Source organism: Salvelinus namaycush, unplaced genomic scaffold (genome assembly GCF_016432855.1).
Source record: "Salvelinus namaycush isolate Seneca unplaced genomic scaffold, SaNama_1.0 Scaffold110, whole genome shotgun sequence".
NCBI lineage: Eukaryota > Metazoa > Chordata > Actinopteri > Salmoniformes > Salmonidae > Salvelinus > Salvelinus namaycush.
In genome coordinates this window covers 58,478-74,271 of record NW_024057787.1, presented here as the reverse complement: position 1 = coordinate 74,271, position 15,794 = coordinate 58,478, and the positions used below count along the sequence as shown (strand labels likewise).

Sequence of the window (15,794 nt, the reverse complement as noted above, 5' to 3'; positions counted from 1 at the left end):
ATAGGACTGTCATCTGATGAAGCTTATCAAGGTTAGTCAAAAATTATATATCTTTTGCTGGTTTGTTACGATCGCTAACTTTTGCTGCTGGTAAATGGCTTGTGTTTCTGGCTATTGTGGTAAGCTAATATTATGCTATATTGTGTTTTCGCTGTAAAACACTTAAAAAATCGGAAATATTGGCTGGATTCACAAGATGCTTGTCTTTCATTTGCTGTACACCATTTATTTTTCAGAAATGTTTTATGATGAGTATTTAGGTATTTCACGTTGGTGTCTGTAATTACTCTGGCTGCTTCGGTGCTTTTTGTGACGGTAGCTGTGATGGTAGCTGCAATGTAAAACTGATTTATACCTCAGATATGCACATTTTTCGAACAAAACGTAGATTTATTGAATAACATGTTATAAGACTGTCATCTGATGAAGTTGTTTCTTGGTTAGTTTGGTTGGTTCTAGGTTACTTTGGTTGGTTTTGTGCATGCTACCTGTGTAGTGAAAAATGTCTGTGCTTTTTTCTATTTGTTGGTGAGCTAACATAAATATACGTGGTGTTTTCCCTGTAAAACATTTAAAAAATCGGACATGTTGGCTGGATTCACAAGATGTTTATCTTTCATTAGCTGTATTGGACTTGTTAATGTGTGAAAGTTAAATATAAAAAAATAAAAAAAATTGAATTTCGCGCCCTGCACTTGAAGTGGCTGTTGTCATATTGTGCCCGACTTCGGGCTTGCAGCCCAAAGAAGTTAAAACTGCCCCCCACCAAGCCCACAGTCTCCGGGGACATTCCAACGAGAAATAATTAGCATTCACTATGCTACATTTTAATCAGCAATCCAAAAGTATTAATTATAAACCAAACATGATAACTATTAATCCACTGTCCTTACTCCAATCATTAAATGTTTGTTTCAATCCGCCTTTATGTATCTTTTATTTACCATTCTCCATAACCACCACACCACAATGTTCATGAACTAACTAAAAAAAAAATTACCTTTCTGGACTACCCATCCCAGATCCGGGATCATTGTCATCAGAAACGCTGACTAGCATAGCATAGCCTAGCGCCACAGGGATATAATATAATATAATTTCATGAAATCACAAGTCCAATACAGCAAATGAAAGATAAACATCTTGTGAATCCAGCCAACATGTCCGATTCTTAAAATGTTTTACAGCGAAAACACAACATATATTTATGCTAGCTCACCACAATATCCAAAAAACACTGCCATTTTCTCACAGCAACGATAGCTTTCACAAAACCCACAAATAGAGATAAAATTCATCACTAACCTTTGAACAACTTCATCAGATGACAGTCATATGACATCATGTTATACAATACACTTATGTTTTGTTCGATTATGTGCATATTTATAGCCACAAATCGTGGTTTTACATTGGCGCCATGTTCAGAAATGGCTCCAAAATAACGAAAGTAATTACAGATAGCCACGTGAAATACAAAAATACTCATCATAAACTTTGATGAAAGATACTTGTTTAACATATAATTAAAGATACACTGGTTCTTAATGCAACGGCTGTGTTAGATTTAAAAAATAACTTTAATAAAAAGCACAGCATGCAATAATCTGAGACAGCGCTCAGCCATTCTCCGCCATGTTGGAGTCAACAGAAATACGAAATGACATCAAAATATTCCCTTACCTTTGATGATCTTTCATCAGAATGCAGTGCCAGGAATCCTAGTTCCACAATAAATCGTTTTTTTGTTTTATAATGTCCATTACTTCTGTCGAATTAGCAACTTTGGCTAGCATGTGTAGTTCACGTGTCCATAGAACTTTACGCTAATGAACAAAAACTTCAAAAAGTGATATTACAAATCGAATAAACAGGTCAAACTCAGTTGAGAATCAATCTTCAGGATGTTTTTCTCATATATATCCAATAACGTCCCAGACGGAGCATTTCTTCATATCTATATAACCGATAGCAAGGAAGGACATCACATGCGTAGTGTGCGTGGCCAAGAACTGGCAATAGGCCTGACCTGTCACTCCAAAGGCTTTCATTCGGTCCCACATCAGGCTAGACGCTTCATTCCACGTTCTACTGCCTGTTGACATCTAGTGGAAGGCGTATGAAGTGCATACAGATCCATAAATATAAGGCAATTGAATAGGCGATGCCTTTCACAGCGACCCATTTCAGAATTTTCACTTCCTGTTTGGAAGTTTGCCTGCCATAAGAGTTCTGTTTTACTCACAGATATAATTCAAACAGTTTTAAAAACTTCAGAGTGTTTTCTATCCAATAGTAATTGGATATATGCATATCATATGATCTAGGACAGAGTACGAGGCCGTTTAATTTGGGCACCAATTCATCCAAAAGTGAAAATGTCGCCCCCTATCCCTAAGAAGTTTTAAGTTAATTTTAGGTTTTGTAACACCTATTCTAATTCCTCGTGACCCCTCCACCTTTTCATCCATTATATACATTTATTTCAGAATAACATTTACATTTACATTTAAGTCATTTAGCAGACGCTCTTATCCAGAGCGACTTACAAATTGGTGCATTCACCTTATGATATCCAGTGGAACAACCACTTTACAATAGTGCATCTAACTCTTTAGATAAAATGTCTCATGAGATCTGTGACCCTTGAGAGACCTGTTTATATATTATATACAGCTGGTGCTGTGATCCTGGAGAGACCTGTTTATATATGATGTTTATATATTATATACAGATGGAGCTGTGATCCTGGAGAGACCTGTTTATATATTATATACAGCTGGACCTGTGATCCTGGAGAGACCTGTTTATATATGATGTTTATATATTATATACAGCTGGTGCTGTGATCCTGGAGAGACCTGTTTATATATGATGTTTATATATTATATACAGATGGAGCTGTGATCCTGGAGAGCCCTGCCCTTCCTGTGACTGAGGGAGATTCTGTGACCCTGCACTGCAGATATCAGGGAACTCCCTCTGACCTCACAGCTGATTTTTACAAAGATGGATCCCTCATCAGGAATGAGACTACAGGAGAGATGACCATCCCTGCAGTATCCAAGTCAGATGAAGGACTCTACAAGTGTACCAACTCTAAAGGAGAATCACCAGAGAGCTGGATGACAGTGACAGGTGAGAATATGAGAATCCCTGACTTTCAGATTATTTGGTCTTTCTTTACACTGTTAATTGGTGCTAAAACCTGCATTATAAACTGGGGTGGTTCGAGCCCTGAATGCTGACTGGCTGGAAGCTACCAGCATGACAACATATTTATGTTTACTGCTCTAATTACGTTGGAAACCAGTTTTTTCAATAAGGCACCTATGAGGGTTGTGGTATATTGTCAATATACCATGGCTAAGGTCAGTATCCAGGCACTCCGCATTGCGTCATGCCAAGAACAGCCCTTAGCCGTGGTATATTTCAGTGAAAATGCCCTCAAAGTGTTTGGAGGATATATCAGCATGGGTGTTGTTAGGCCCGAGACGAGGGCATTACCACTTTTATACAAAAGGTTAACAACATATTCAAATAATGTTTGACATATTTTCATAAAAAACGTTATTTTCATGAATTTATTCTTACTATTTCATCCTTCCACAAGATATAGTCGCGACACAAATAAAATAAAAAGAGGTCGAACCACCAGACACCTTGGTGTACCGGGATTCAGAGCCTGAGAGTTTGGAGCTGATGGTGGCTGTTTGTGATACATTTTGCCTTCTTAGCTTTTTGATGTTGCCCAGAAATACATGATTGGAGGGGGTGAATTCAGAGTCCTTCATACTGCACCAGCTGTGACAGAAGGGCGGTTCATTTAGAAACTGGTTGAGCCCACTACGGAGAGTCCTTCATAAGACACCAGCTGTGACAGAAGGGCGGTTCATTTAGAAACTGGTTGAGCCCACTACAGAGTCCCAGATAGCTACTTAAACTGTACTGCTCCCCCTTCCCATGTCCTACATTTCCATAAACCGTCGGAGAAGGATGTTAAACTCTTCCTTATTTATAGTTTTGAAGTCAACATCTTTTTTCTTCTGTGCTAGCCAGCCCTCGAAGCAAAAGCCAGTTTGTTTTCTGAACTTAGTTTCTGTTGATGCTGCTTTTCTCTAGGTCATTCAATGCAGTAATCAATATGTCTGGCATTATTACCATCTCTCCACCAGTCATCTATAGTCTGGTACTATTACCATCTCTCTACCAGTCATCTATAGTCTGGTATTATTAGCATCTCTCTACCAGTCATCTATAGTCTGGTACTATTACCATCTCTCTACCAGTCATCTATAGTCTGGTGCTATTACCATCTCTCTACCAGTCATCTATAGTCTGGTGCTATTACCATCTCTCTACCAGTCATCTATAGTCTGGTATTAATAACATCTCTCTACCAGTCATTTATAGTCTGGTGCTATTACCATCTCTCTACCAGTCATCTATAGTCTGGTGCTATTACCATCTCTCTACCAGTCATCTATAGTCTGGTATTAATAACATCTCTCTACCAGTCATCTATAGTCTGGTATTAATACCATCTCTCTACCAGTCATCTATAGTCTGGTATTAATAACATCTCTCTACCAGTCATCTATAGTCTGGTATTAATAACATCTCTCTACCAGTCATCTATAGTCTGGTACTATTACCATCTCTCTACCAGTCATCTATAGTCTGGTACTATTACCATCTCTCTACCAGTCATCTATAGTCTGGTATTAATACCATCTCTCTACCAGTCATCTATAGTCTGGTATTAATACCATCTCTCTACCAGTCATCTATAGTCTGGTATTAATAACATCTCTCTACCAGTCATCTATAGTCTGGTATTAATACCATCTCTCTACCAGTCATCTATAGTCTGGTATTAATACCATCTCTCTACCAGTCATCTATAGTCTGGTATTAATACCATCTCTCTACCAGTCATCTATAGTCTGGTATTATTACCATCTCTCTACCAGTCATCTATAGTCTGGTATTATTACCATCTCTCTACCAGTCATCTATAGTCGTGACTGGAGAGACAGACAGAAAGGTTTATATAAATCCCTGCTGTTGAAAACCAACTGTCTAAAAGATATGTTTAGATGTTGTTTTTTTTGCTTTTTCAATTTTTTTTGAGAGGAATGGAAGATTCGATATAGTCCGATAGTTTTTTATATTTTCTGGGTCAAGGTTTGGCTTTTTCAAGAGAGGCTTTATTACTGCCCCTTTTAGTGAGTTTGGTACACGTCCGGTGGATAGAGAGCCATTTATTATGTTCAACATAGGAGGGCCAAGCACAGGAAGCAGCTCTTTCAGTAGTTTAGTTGGAATAGGGTCCAGTATGCAGCTTGAAGGTTTAGAGGCCATGACAGTAGTAGACAAGGCATATTGACATTAGAGAGAAGCATAAAGCAATCACAGGTGTTGATTGGGAGAGCTAAGACAACAACGGGTGAGACAACAACGGGTAAACAGCTAAGACAACAACAACAGGTAAACAGCTAAGACAACAACAACGGGTAAACAGCTAAGACAACAACAACGGGTAAACAGCTAAGACAACAACAACGGGTAAACAGCTAAGACAACAACAACGGGTAAACAGCTAGGACAACAACAACGGGTAAACAGCTAAGACAACAACAACGGGTCAACAGCTAGGACAACAGCAACGGGTCAACACCTAAGACAACAACAACGGGTTAACAGCTAAGACAACAACAACGGGTCAACAGCTAGGACAACAACAACGGGTAAACAGCTAGGACAACAACAACGGGTCAACAGCTAGGACAACAACAACGGGTCAACAGCTAGGACAACAACAACGGGTAAACAGCTAGGACAATAACAACGGGTAAACAGCTAGGACAACAACAACGGGTCAACAGCTAGGACAACAACAACGGGTAATCAGCTAAGACAACAACAACGGGTCAACAGCTAAGACAACAACAACGGGTCAACAGCTAGGACAACAACAACGGGTAAACAGCTAGGACAACAACAACGGGTCAACAGCTAAGACAACAACAACGGGTAAATGGCAATGAATGGGCAGAGAGGGTCAGTTTTAATCTTTCTCGCCCAGGGGTTCCGCTAGCGGAACACCCACAACATTCCGCTGCCTTCGCAGAGCGCAAAATTCAAAAAATATTTTTTTGAAATATTTAACTTCCACACATTAACAAGTCCAATACAGCAAATGAAAGATAAACATCTTGTGAATCCAGCCAACACTGGGCTAAAGCTGGAGAATATTGCCGCTCTCGTGAAGAGCTGGAGGCAGCTAAAGCTGAGAGGCGGATGTATGAGGAGGCAGCACGGAAGCGTGGCTGGAAGCCAGAGAGGCAGCCCCAAAAATGTCTTGAAGTCAGGTAGGAGACCTGCGCCAACTTCCCGGGCTTACCATGGAGAGCGAGAGTACGGGCAGACACCATGTTATGCGGAAGAGCGCACGGTGTCTCCTGTAAGTGTTGGGCAGGCTCGGTGTTCAAGAGCTCCAGTACGCCTTCACGGTCCGGTATATCCGGTGCCACCTCCTCGCCCCAGCCCAGTACCACCAGTGCCAACACCACGCACCAGGCTTACTGTGCGTCTCCAGAGCCCTGTACGCACTGTTCCTTCTCCCCGCACTCGCCCTGAGGTGCGAGCCCTCAGCCCAGTACCACCAGTGCCGGTACCACGCACCAGGCTTATAGTGCGCCTCGAGAGTCCAGTGTTCCCTGTTCCTGCTCCCCGCACTAGCCTTGAGGTGCGTGTCCTCAGCCCAGTACCACCAGTTCCGGCACCACGCACCAGGCCTACTGTGCGCCTCAGCAGGTGAGAGTCTGCCCGTCTGCCCAGCGCCATCTGAGCTGCCCGTCTGCCCAGCGCCATCTGAGCTGCCCATCTGCCCAGCGCCATCTGAGCTGCCCGACTGCCCAGCGCCATCTGAGCCGCCCGTCTGCCCAGCGCCATCTGAGCCGCCCGTCTGCCCAGCGCCATCTGAGCCGCCCGTCTGCCCAGCGCCATCTGAGCCGCCCGTCTGTCCAGCGCCATCTGAGCCGTCCGCCAGTCAGGAGCTGCCAGAGCCGCCCGCCAGTCAGGAGCTGCCAGAGCCGCCGCCAGTCAGGAGCTGCCAGAGCCGCCGCCAGTCAGGAGCTGCCAGAGCCGCCGCCAGTCAGGAGCTGCCAGAGCCGCCCGCCAGTCAGGAGCTGCCAGAGCCGCCGCCGGTCAGGAGCTGCCAGAGCCGCCCGCCAGTCAGGAGCTGCCAGAGCCGCCCGCCAGTCAGGAGCTGCCAGAGCCGCCCTCCAGTCATGAGCCGCCCTCCAGTCATGAGCCGCCCTCCAGTCATGAGCCGCCCTCCAGTCATGAGCCGCCCTCCAGTCATGAGCCGCCCTCCAGTCATGAGCCGCCCTCCAGTCATGAGCTAGCCTCTAGTCATGAGCTAGCCTCTAGTCATGAGCTGGCCTCCAGTCATGAGCTGGCCTCCAGTCATGAGCTGGCCTCCAGTCATGAGTTGCCATTAGTCCGGAGCTACCTCTCAGTCCAGAGCTACCTCTCAGTCCGGAGCTACCTCTCAGTCCGGAGCTACCTCTCAGTCCTGAGCTACCTCTCGGTCCTGAGCTACCTCTCAGTCATGAGCTGCCCTTCAGTCAGGAGGAGTTTCCTCAGTCCAGAGGCGCTCCTCAGTCCAGTGGGGACTTTTGTTAGGGTTCCTAGGTCAAGGACGGCGGCGAGGGTCGCCACTCAAAGGACGCTAAGGAGGTGGACAAAGACAATGGTGGAGTGGGTCCCTCGTCCAGCGCCAGAGCCACCACCGCGGAGAGATGCCCACCCAGACCCTCCCCTATAGGTTTAGGTTGTGCGGTCGGAGTCCGCACCTTGGGGGGAGGGGGGGGGGGGGGGGGGGGGGGTACTGTCACGTTCTGACCATAGTTCGTTTGTGTTTTCCTTGTTTTAGTGTTGGTCAGGACGTGAGCTGGGTGGGCATTCTATGTTTTGTGTTTCTATGTTGGGTATGTTGTTTGGCCTAATATGGTTCTCAATCAGAGGCAGGTGTTTGTCATTGTCTCTGATTGGGAACCATATTAAGGTAGCCTGTTTTGTGTGGGGATTTGTGGGTGGTTGTTTCCTGTCTTTGTGTTTCTCTGCACCAGATAGGGCTGTTTCGTTTTGCCACGTTTGTTATTTGATTAAAATATGTTGAACACAGAATACGCTGCGTCTTGGTCCGATCCCTGCTACACCTCCTCTTCAGACGAAGAGGAGGAAGGCTGCCGTTACAATTATGAACAGAATAACATGAAAATAAACTGAACATTTACATTATGAACATAATAACTAACCATACCTTGCCATTACCATCTCTATCCACCACCATCTCTAGTTTTGTCCATGTCTCTGCTCAGGCTGTTGTGTAGTCTACTGGTAGGGTCTCCCTACCTGCTGGTGACCATCATACTGCTGGTGAAATGCTGCAGGAGCAGGACTCAAGGTGAGAACCTGAGTATATACAGGATCACCTCAATCCAACAAAATACCTGTTGTAAATCATAATTATATCACAAGGACTGACAAAACTGTAGTAGCTCTGACTGAACCATGTTGTAAAGTGTTGATAACTGTATCTCTGATTGAACCATGTTGTAAAGTGTTGATAACTGTAGCTCTGATTGAACCATGTTGTAAAGTGTTGATAACTGTATCTCTGATTGAACCATGTTGTAAAGTGTTGATAACTGTAGCTCTGATTGAACCATGTTGTAAAGTGTTGATAACTGTATCTCTGATTGAACCATGTTGTAAAGTATTGATAACTGTAGCTCTGATTGAACCATGTTGTAAAGTGTTGATAACTGTATCTCTGATTGAACCATGTTGTAAAGTGTTGATAACTGTAGCTCTGATTGAACCATGTTGTAAAGTGTTGATACCTGTTTCTCTTATTGAACCATGTTGTAATGATAACTGTATCTCTGATTGAACCATGTTGTAAAGTGTTGATAACTGTAGCTCTGATTGAACCATGTTGTAAAGTGTTGATAACTGTAGCTCTGATTCAACCATGTTGTAAAGTGTTGATAACTGTGTCATGTTTTGTCATTGATTATCATGTCTTGTCCCTGTGCTTCCCTTCTATTCGTTTCCCTCTGCTGGTCTTATTAGGTTCTTTCCCTCTTTCTATCCCTCTCTCTCCCTCTCTCCCTCTCTCCCTCTCTCGCTCTCTCTCTCTATCGTTCCGTTCCTGCTCCCAGCTGTTCCTCATTCTCCTAACTACCTCATTTACTCTTTCACACCTGTCCCCTATTTTGCCCTCTGATTAGAGTCCCTATTTCTCCCTCTGTTTTCCGCTTCTGTCCTTGTCGGATCCTTGTTTGATGTTTGCTGTTCTGTGTCCTTGTTCCGCCCTGTCGTGTTTTTGCCTTCTTCAGATGCTGCGTGTGAGCAGGTGTCTATGTCAGCTACGGCCTGTGCCTTCCCGAAGCGACCTGCAGTCTGTGGTCGCGTCTCCAGTCGTTCCTCTCTACTGACGAGAGGATTTCAGTTTTCCTGTTTTGGATTTACCTAAGATAATATCCAGGAGTATCGTTTTTTGTTTAAGACTGGAATAAAGACTCTGTTTCTATTAAGTCGCTTTTGGGTCCTCATTCACCAGCATAACAGAAGGATCCGACCAAGAATGGACCCAGCGACTACGGATTCTCGCAACACTGCCGTCGAGTTCCAGGGAGCAATGCTCGGCAGACACGAGCAGGAATTGTCTGCTGCTCGTCATGCCGTTGAGACCCTGGCCGCTCAGGTCTCCGACCTCTCAGGACAGTTTCAGAGTCTTCGTCTCGTGCCACCAGCTACTTCCTGGTCTTCCGAGTCTCCGGAACCTAGGGTTAATAACCCACCATGTTACTCTGGGCAGCCCACTGAGTGTCGCTCCTTTCTCACCCAGTGTGATATTGTGTTCTCTCTCCAGCCCAACACATACTCAAGAGAGAGAGCTCGGATCGCTTACGTCATATCACTCCTTACTGGTCGGGCTCGGGAGTGGGGCACAGCTATCTGGGAGGCAAGGGCTGAGTGTTCTAACGATTATCAGAACTTTAAAGAGGAGATGATACGGGTTTTTGATCGTTCAGTTTTTGGGAAGGAGGCTTCCAGGGCCCTGGCTTCCCTATGTCAAGGTGATCGATCCATAACGGATTACTCTATAGAGTTTCGCACTCTTGCTGCCTCCAGTGACTGGAACGAGCCGGCGTTGCTCGCTCGTTTTCTGGAGGGACTCCACGCTGAGGTTAAGGATGAGATTCTCTCCCGGGAGGTTCCTTCCAGCGTGGACTCTTTGATTGCACTCGCCATCCGCATAGAACGACGGGTAGATCTTCGTCACCGAGCTCGTGGAAGAGAGCTCGCGTTAACGGTGTTCCCCCTCTCCGCATCTCAACCATCTCCTCCCACCGGCTCAGAGACTGAGCCCATGCAGCTGGGAGGTATTCGCATCTCGACTAAGGAGAGGGAACGGAGAATCACCAACCGCCTTTGCCTCTATTGCGGTTCTGCTGGGCATTTTGTCATGTCATGTCCAGTAAAAGCCAGAGCTCATCAGTAAGCGGAGGGCTACTGGTGAGCGCTACTACTCAGGTCTCTCCATCAAGATCCTGTACTACCTTGTCGGTCCATCTACGCTGGACCGGTTCGGCTGCTTCCTGCAGTGCCTTGATAGACTCTGGGGCTGAGGGTTGTTTTATGGACGAAGCATGGGCTCGGAAACATGACATTCCTCTCAGACAGTTAGGGAAGCCCACGCCCATGTTCGCCTTAGATGGTAGTCTTCTCCCCAGTATGAGATGTGAGACACTACCTTTAACCCTCACAGTATCTGGTAACCACAGTGAGACCATTTCCTTTTTGATTTTTCGTTCACCTTTTACACCTGTTGTTTTGGGTCATCCCTGGCTAGTATGTCATAATCCTTCTATTAATTGGTCTAGTAATTCTATCCTATCCTGGAACGTTTCTTGTCATGTGAAGTGTTTAATGTCTGCTATCCCTCCTGTTTCTTCTGTCCCCTCTTCTCAGGAGGAACCTGGTGATTTGACAGGAGTGCCGGAGGAATATCATGATCTGCGCACGGTCTTCAGTCGGTCCAGAGCCAACTCTCTTCCTCCTCACCGGTCGTATGATTGTTGTATTGATCTCCTTCCGGGGACCACTCCCCCTCGGGGTAGACTATACTCTCTGTCGGCTCCCGAACGTAAGGCTCTCGAGGATTATCTGTCTGTTTCTCTCGACGCCGGTACCGTGGTGCCTTCTTCCTCTCCCGCCGGAGCGGGGGTTTTTTTTGTTAAGAAGAAGGACGGTACTCTGCGCCCCTGCGTGGATTATCGAGGGCTGAATGACATAACGGTTAAGAATCGTTATCCGCTTCCCCTTATGTCGTCAGCCTTCGAGATTCTGCAGGGAGCCAGGTTCTTTACTAAGTTGGACCTTCGTAACGCTTACCATCTCGTGCGCATCAGAGAGGGGGACGAGTGGAAAACGGCGTTTAACACTCCGTTAGGGCATTTTGAATACCGGGTTCTGCCGTTCGGTCTCGCTAATGCTCCAGCTGTCTTTCAGGCATTAGTTAATGATGTACTGAGAGACATGCTGAACATCTTTGTTTTCGTTTACCTTGACGATATCCTGATTTTTTCACCGTCACTCGAGATTCATGTTCAGCACGTTCGACGTGTACTCCAGCGCCTTTTAGAGAATTGTCTCTACGTGAAGGCTGAGAAGTGCGCCTTTCATGTCTCCTCTGTCACATTTCTCGGTTCTGTTATTTCCGCTGAAGGCATTCAGATGGATCCCGCTAAGGTCCAGGCTGTCAGCGATTGGCCCGTTCCTAAGTCACGTGTCGAGTTGCAGCGCTTTCTCGGTTTCGCTAATTTCTATCGGCGTTTCATTCGTAATTTCGGTCAAGTGGCTGCCCCTCTCACAGCTCTGACTTCTGTCAAGACGTGCTTTAAGTGGTCCGGTTCCGCCCAGGGAGCTTTTGATCTCCTCAAGAAGCGTTTTACATCCGCTCCTATCCTTGTTACTCCTGACGTCACTAAACAATTCATTGTCGAGGTTGACGCTTCAGAGGTGGGCGTGGGAGCCATTCTGTCCCAGCGCTTCCATTCTGACGATAAGGTCCATCCTTGCGCTTATTTTTCTCATCGCCTGTCGCCATCGGAACGCAACTATGATGTGGGTAACCGCGAACTGCTCGCCATCCGCTTAGCCATAGGCGAATGGCGACAGTGGTTGGAGGGGGCGACCGTCCCTTTTGTCGTTTGGACTGACCATAAGAACCTTGAGTACATCCGTTCTGCCAAACGACTTAATGCACGTCAAGCTCGTTGGGCGTTGTTTTTCGCTCGTTTCGAGTTCGTGATTTCTTATCGCCCGGGAAATAAGAACACCAAGCCTGATGCCTTATCCCGTCTCTTTAGTTCTTCTGTGGCTTCTACCGACCCCGAGGGGATTCTCCCTGAAGGGCGTGTTGTCGGGTTGACTGTCTGGGGAATTGAGAGACAGGTAAAGCAAGCACTCACTCACACTGCGTCGCCGCGCGCTTGTCCTAGTAACCTTCTGTTCGTTCCTGTCTCTACTCGTCTGGCTGTTCTTCAGTGGGCTCACTCTGCCAAGTTAGCTGGCCACCCCGGCGTTCGGGGTACGCTTGCTTCTATTCGCCAGCGGTTTTGGTGGCCTACTCAGGAGCGTGACACGCGCCGTTTCGTGGCTGCTTGTTCGGACTGCGCGCAGACTAAGTCAGGTAACTCTCCTCCTGCCGGTCGTCTCAGACCGCTTCCCATTCCTTCTCGACCATGGTCTCACATCGCCTTAGACTTTATTACCGGTCTGCCTTCGTCTGCGGGGAAGACTGTGATTCTTACGGTTGTCGATAGGTTCTCTAAGGCGGCACATTTCATTCCCCTCGCTAAGCTTCCTTCCGCTAAGGAGACGGCACAAATCATCATTGAGAATGTGTTCAGAATTCATGGCCTCCCGTTAGACGCCGTTTCAGACAGAGGCCCGCAATTCACGTCACAGTTTTGGAGGGAGTTCTGTCGTTTGATTGGTGCTTCCGTCAGTCTCTCTTCCGGGTTTCATCCCCAGTCTAACGGTCAAGCAGAAAGGGCCAATCAGTCGATTGGTCGCATATTACGCAGCCTTTCTTTTCGAAACCCTGCGTCTTGGGCAGAACAGCTCCCCTGGGCAGAATACGCTCACAACTCGCTTCCTTCGTCTGCTACCGGGCTATCTCCGTTTCAGAGTAGTCTTGGGTACCAGCCTCCTCTGTTCTCGTCCCAGCTCGCCGAGTCCAGCGTTCCCTCCGCTCAGGCTTTTGTCCAACGTTGTGAGCGCACCTGGAGGAGGGTCAGGTCTGCACTTTGCCGTTACAGGGCGCAGACTGTGAGAGCCGCCAATAAACGTAGGATTAAGAGTCCTAGGTATTGTCGCGGTCAGAGAGTGTGGCTTTCCACTCGTAACCTTCCCCTTACGACAGCTTCTCGCAAGTTGACTCCGCGGTTCATTGGTCCGTTCCGTGTCTCTCAGGTCGTCAATCCTGTCGCTGTGCGACTGCTTCTTCCGCGACATCTTCGTCGCGTCCACCCTGTCTTCCATGTCTCCTGTGTCAAGCCTTTTCTTCGCGCCCCCGTTCGTCTTCCCCCCCCCCCCCCCCCCCCCCCCTGTCGAGGGCGCACCTATTTACAAGGTACGGAAGATCATGGACATGCGTTCTCGGGGACGTGGTCACCAGTACTTAGTGGATTGGGAGGGTTACGGTCCTGAGGAGAGGAGTTGGGTTCCATCTCGGGACGTGCTGGACCGTTCGTTGATTGATGATTTCCTCCGTTGCCGCCAGGGTTCCTCCTCGAGTGCGCCAGGAGGCGCTCGGTGAGTGGGGGGGTACTGTCATGTTTTGTCATTGATTATCATGTCTTGTCCCTGTGCTTCCCTTCTATTCGTTTCCCTCTGCTGGTCTTATTAGGTTCTTTCCCTCTTTCTATCCCTCTCTCTCCCCCTCCCTCTCTCCCTCTCTCGCTCTCTCTCTCTATCGTTCCGTTCCTGCTCCCAGCTGTTCCTCATTCTCCTAACTACCTCATTTACTCTTTCACACCTGTCCCCTATTTTGCCCTCTGATTAGAGTCCCTATTTCTCCCTCTGTTTTCCGCTTCTGTCCTTGTCGGATCCTTGTTTGATGTTTGCTGTTCTGTGTCCTTGTTCCGCCCTGTCGTGTTTTTGCCTTCTTCAGATGCTGCGTGTGAGCAGGTGTCTATGTCAGCTACGGCCTGTGCCTTCCCGAAGCGACCTGCAGTCTGTGGTCGCGTCTCCAGTCGTTCCTCTCTACTGACGAGAGGATTTCAGTTTTCCTGTTTTGGATTTACCTAAGATAATATCCAGGAGTATCGTTTTTTGTTTAAGACTGGAATAAAGACTCTGTTTCTATTAAGTCGCTTTTGGGTCCTCATTCACCAGCATAACAAACAGTAGCTCTGATTGAACCATGTTGTAAAGTGTTGATAACTGTATCTCTGATTGAACCATGTTGTAAAGTGTTGATAACTGTAGCTCTGATTGAACCATGTTGTAAAGTGTTGATAACTGTATCTCTGATTGAACCATGTTGTAAAGTGTTGATAACTGTATCTCTGATTGAACCATGTTGTAAAGTGTTGATAACTGTATCTCTGATTGAACCATGTTGTAAAGTGTTGATAACTGTAGCTCTGATTGAACCATGTTGTAATGATAACTGTCTGTTTAGGTGAAACCAGGATACCCAGGAAGACCCACCAAGACCAATTAGGTGAGTTTCTACCTTACAACACAACAGCTACAGGGGCACAATATGGTATTCTGAACACAGTGTGTACTATAGTATGTTACCTCTTAGTAGAAGTAGAAAGTAGGACGGTTTGAGTCAACTACCACAATATGGTATTCTGAACACAGTGTGTACTATAGTATGTTACCTCTTAGTAGAAGTAGAAAGTAGGATGAATTAGTCAACTAACAAAATATGTCACTGATATGAATACAAAAATGTACCTTTATTTAACAAGTCAGTTAAGAACAAATTCTTATTTTCAATGATGGCCTAGGAACTGTGGGTTAACTTTACTAGGGTATTTGGCACGGTAGCGTCCCACCTCGTCAACAGCCAGTGAAACTGCAGGGCGCCAAATTCAAATACAGAAATATTATAACAATTCTGAAAACAAAACATATTTTAAATAGGTTTACAGATTAACTTCTTGTGAATCCAAACACGGTGTCAGATTTAAAAAATGCTTTACGGCGAAAGCATACCTTACGATTATTTGAGAACATAGTCCACTAGACAATTCATTACAAACAGTAACCAGCCAAGTAGAACAGTTACACAAGCCAGAAATAGAGATACAATTAATCCCTTACCTTTGATGATCTTCATATGGTTGCACTCAGCAGAAATTCATTTACTCAATAAATGTTCCTTTTGTTCGATAAAGTCTCTTTATATCGAAAAACCTCCGTTTTGTTCGGGCGTTTTCTTCAGTAATCCACATGCTCAAACGCAGTCAAAACAGGAAGACAAAGAAATCCAAATTGTATCAGTAAAGTTCATAGAAACATGTCAAATTATGTTTATATTCAATCCTCAGGTCCTCAGGTTGTTTTTAGACTAAATAATCGATAATATTTCAACCGGACAATAACGTCGTCAATTTAAAAGGTTAACAAGAAAGGCTATCTCTGTCGTGCGCATGAAAAAGCTCTGTGACACTTTAGGGTCCAGTCATTCC

The 15,794-nt window shown here is 45.9% G+C and overlaps 1 protein-coding gene across 1 annotated transcript in view; it reads left to right on the top strand.

Moving 5' to 3' along the window:
- LOC120035738 (Fc receptor-like protein 5) overlaps positions 1-8,476 on the top strand; it is a gene marked incomplete at its 3' end in the record, with an annotated part of 39,626 nt that extends 31,150 nt beyond the window's left edge. Inside the window, exons 6-7 of the mRNA XM_038982299.1 lie at positions 2,896-3,138; positions 8,369-8,476. Of these exons, the coding sequence (XP_038838227.1) occupies positions 2,896-3,138; positions 8,369-8,476 (351 nt within the window). The remainder of the gene's footprint in view (positions 1-2,895; positions 3,139-8,368) is intronic.
- Positions 8,477-15,794: the final 7,318 nt, after the last annotated feature.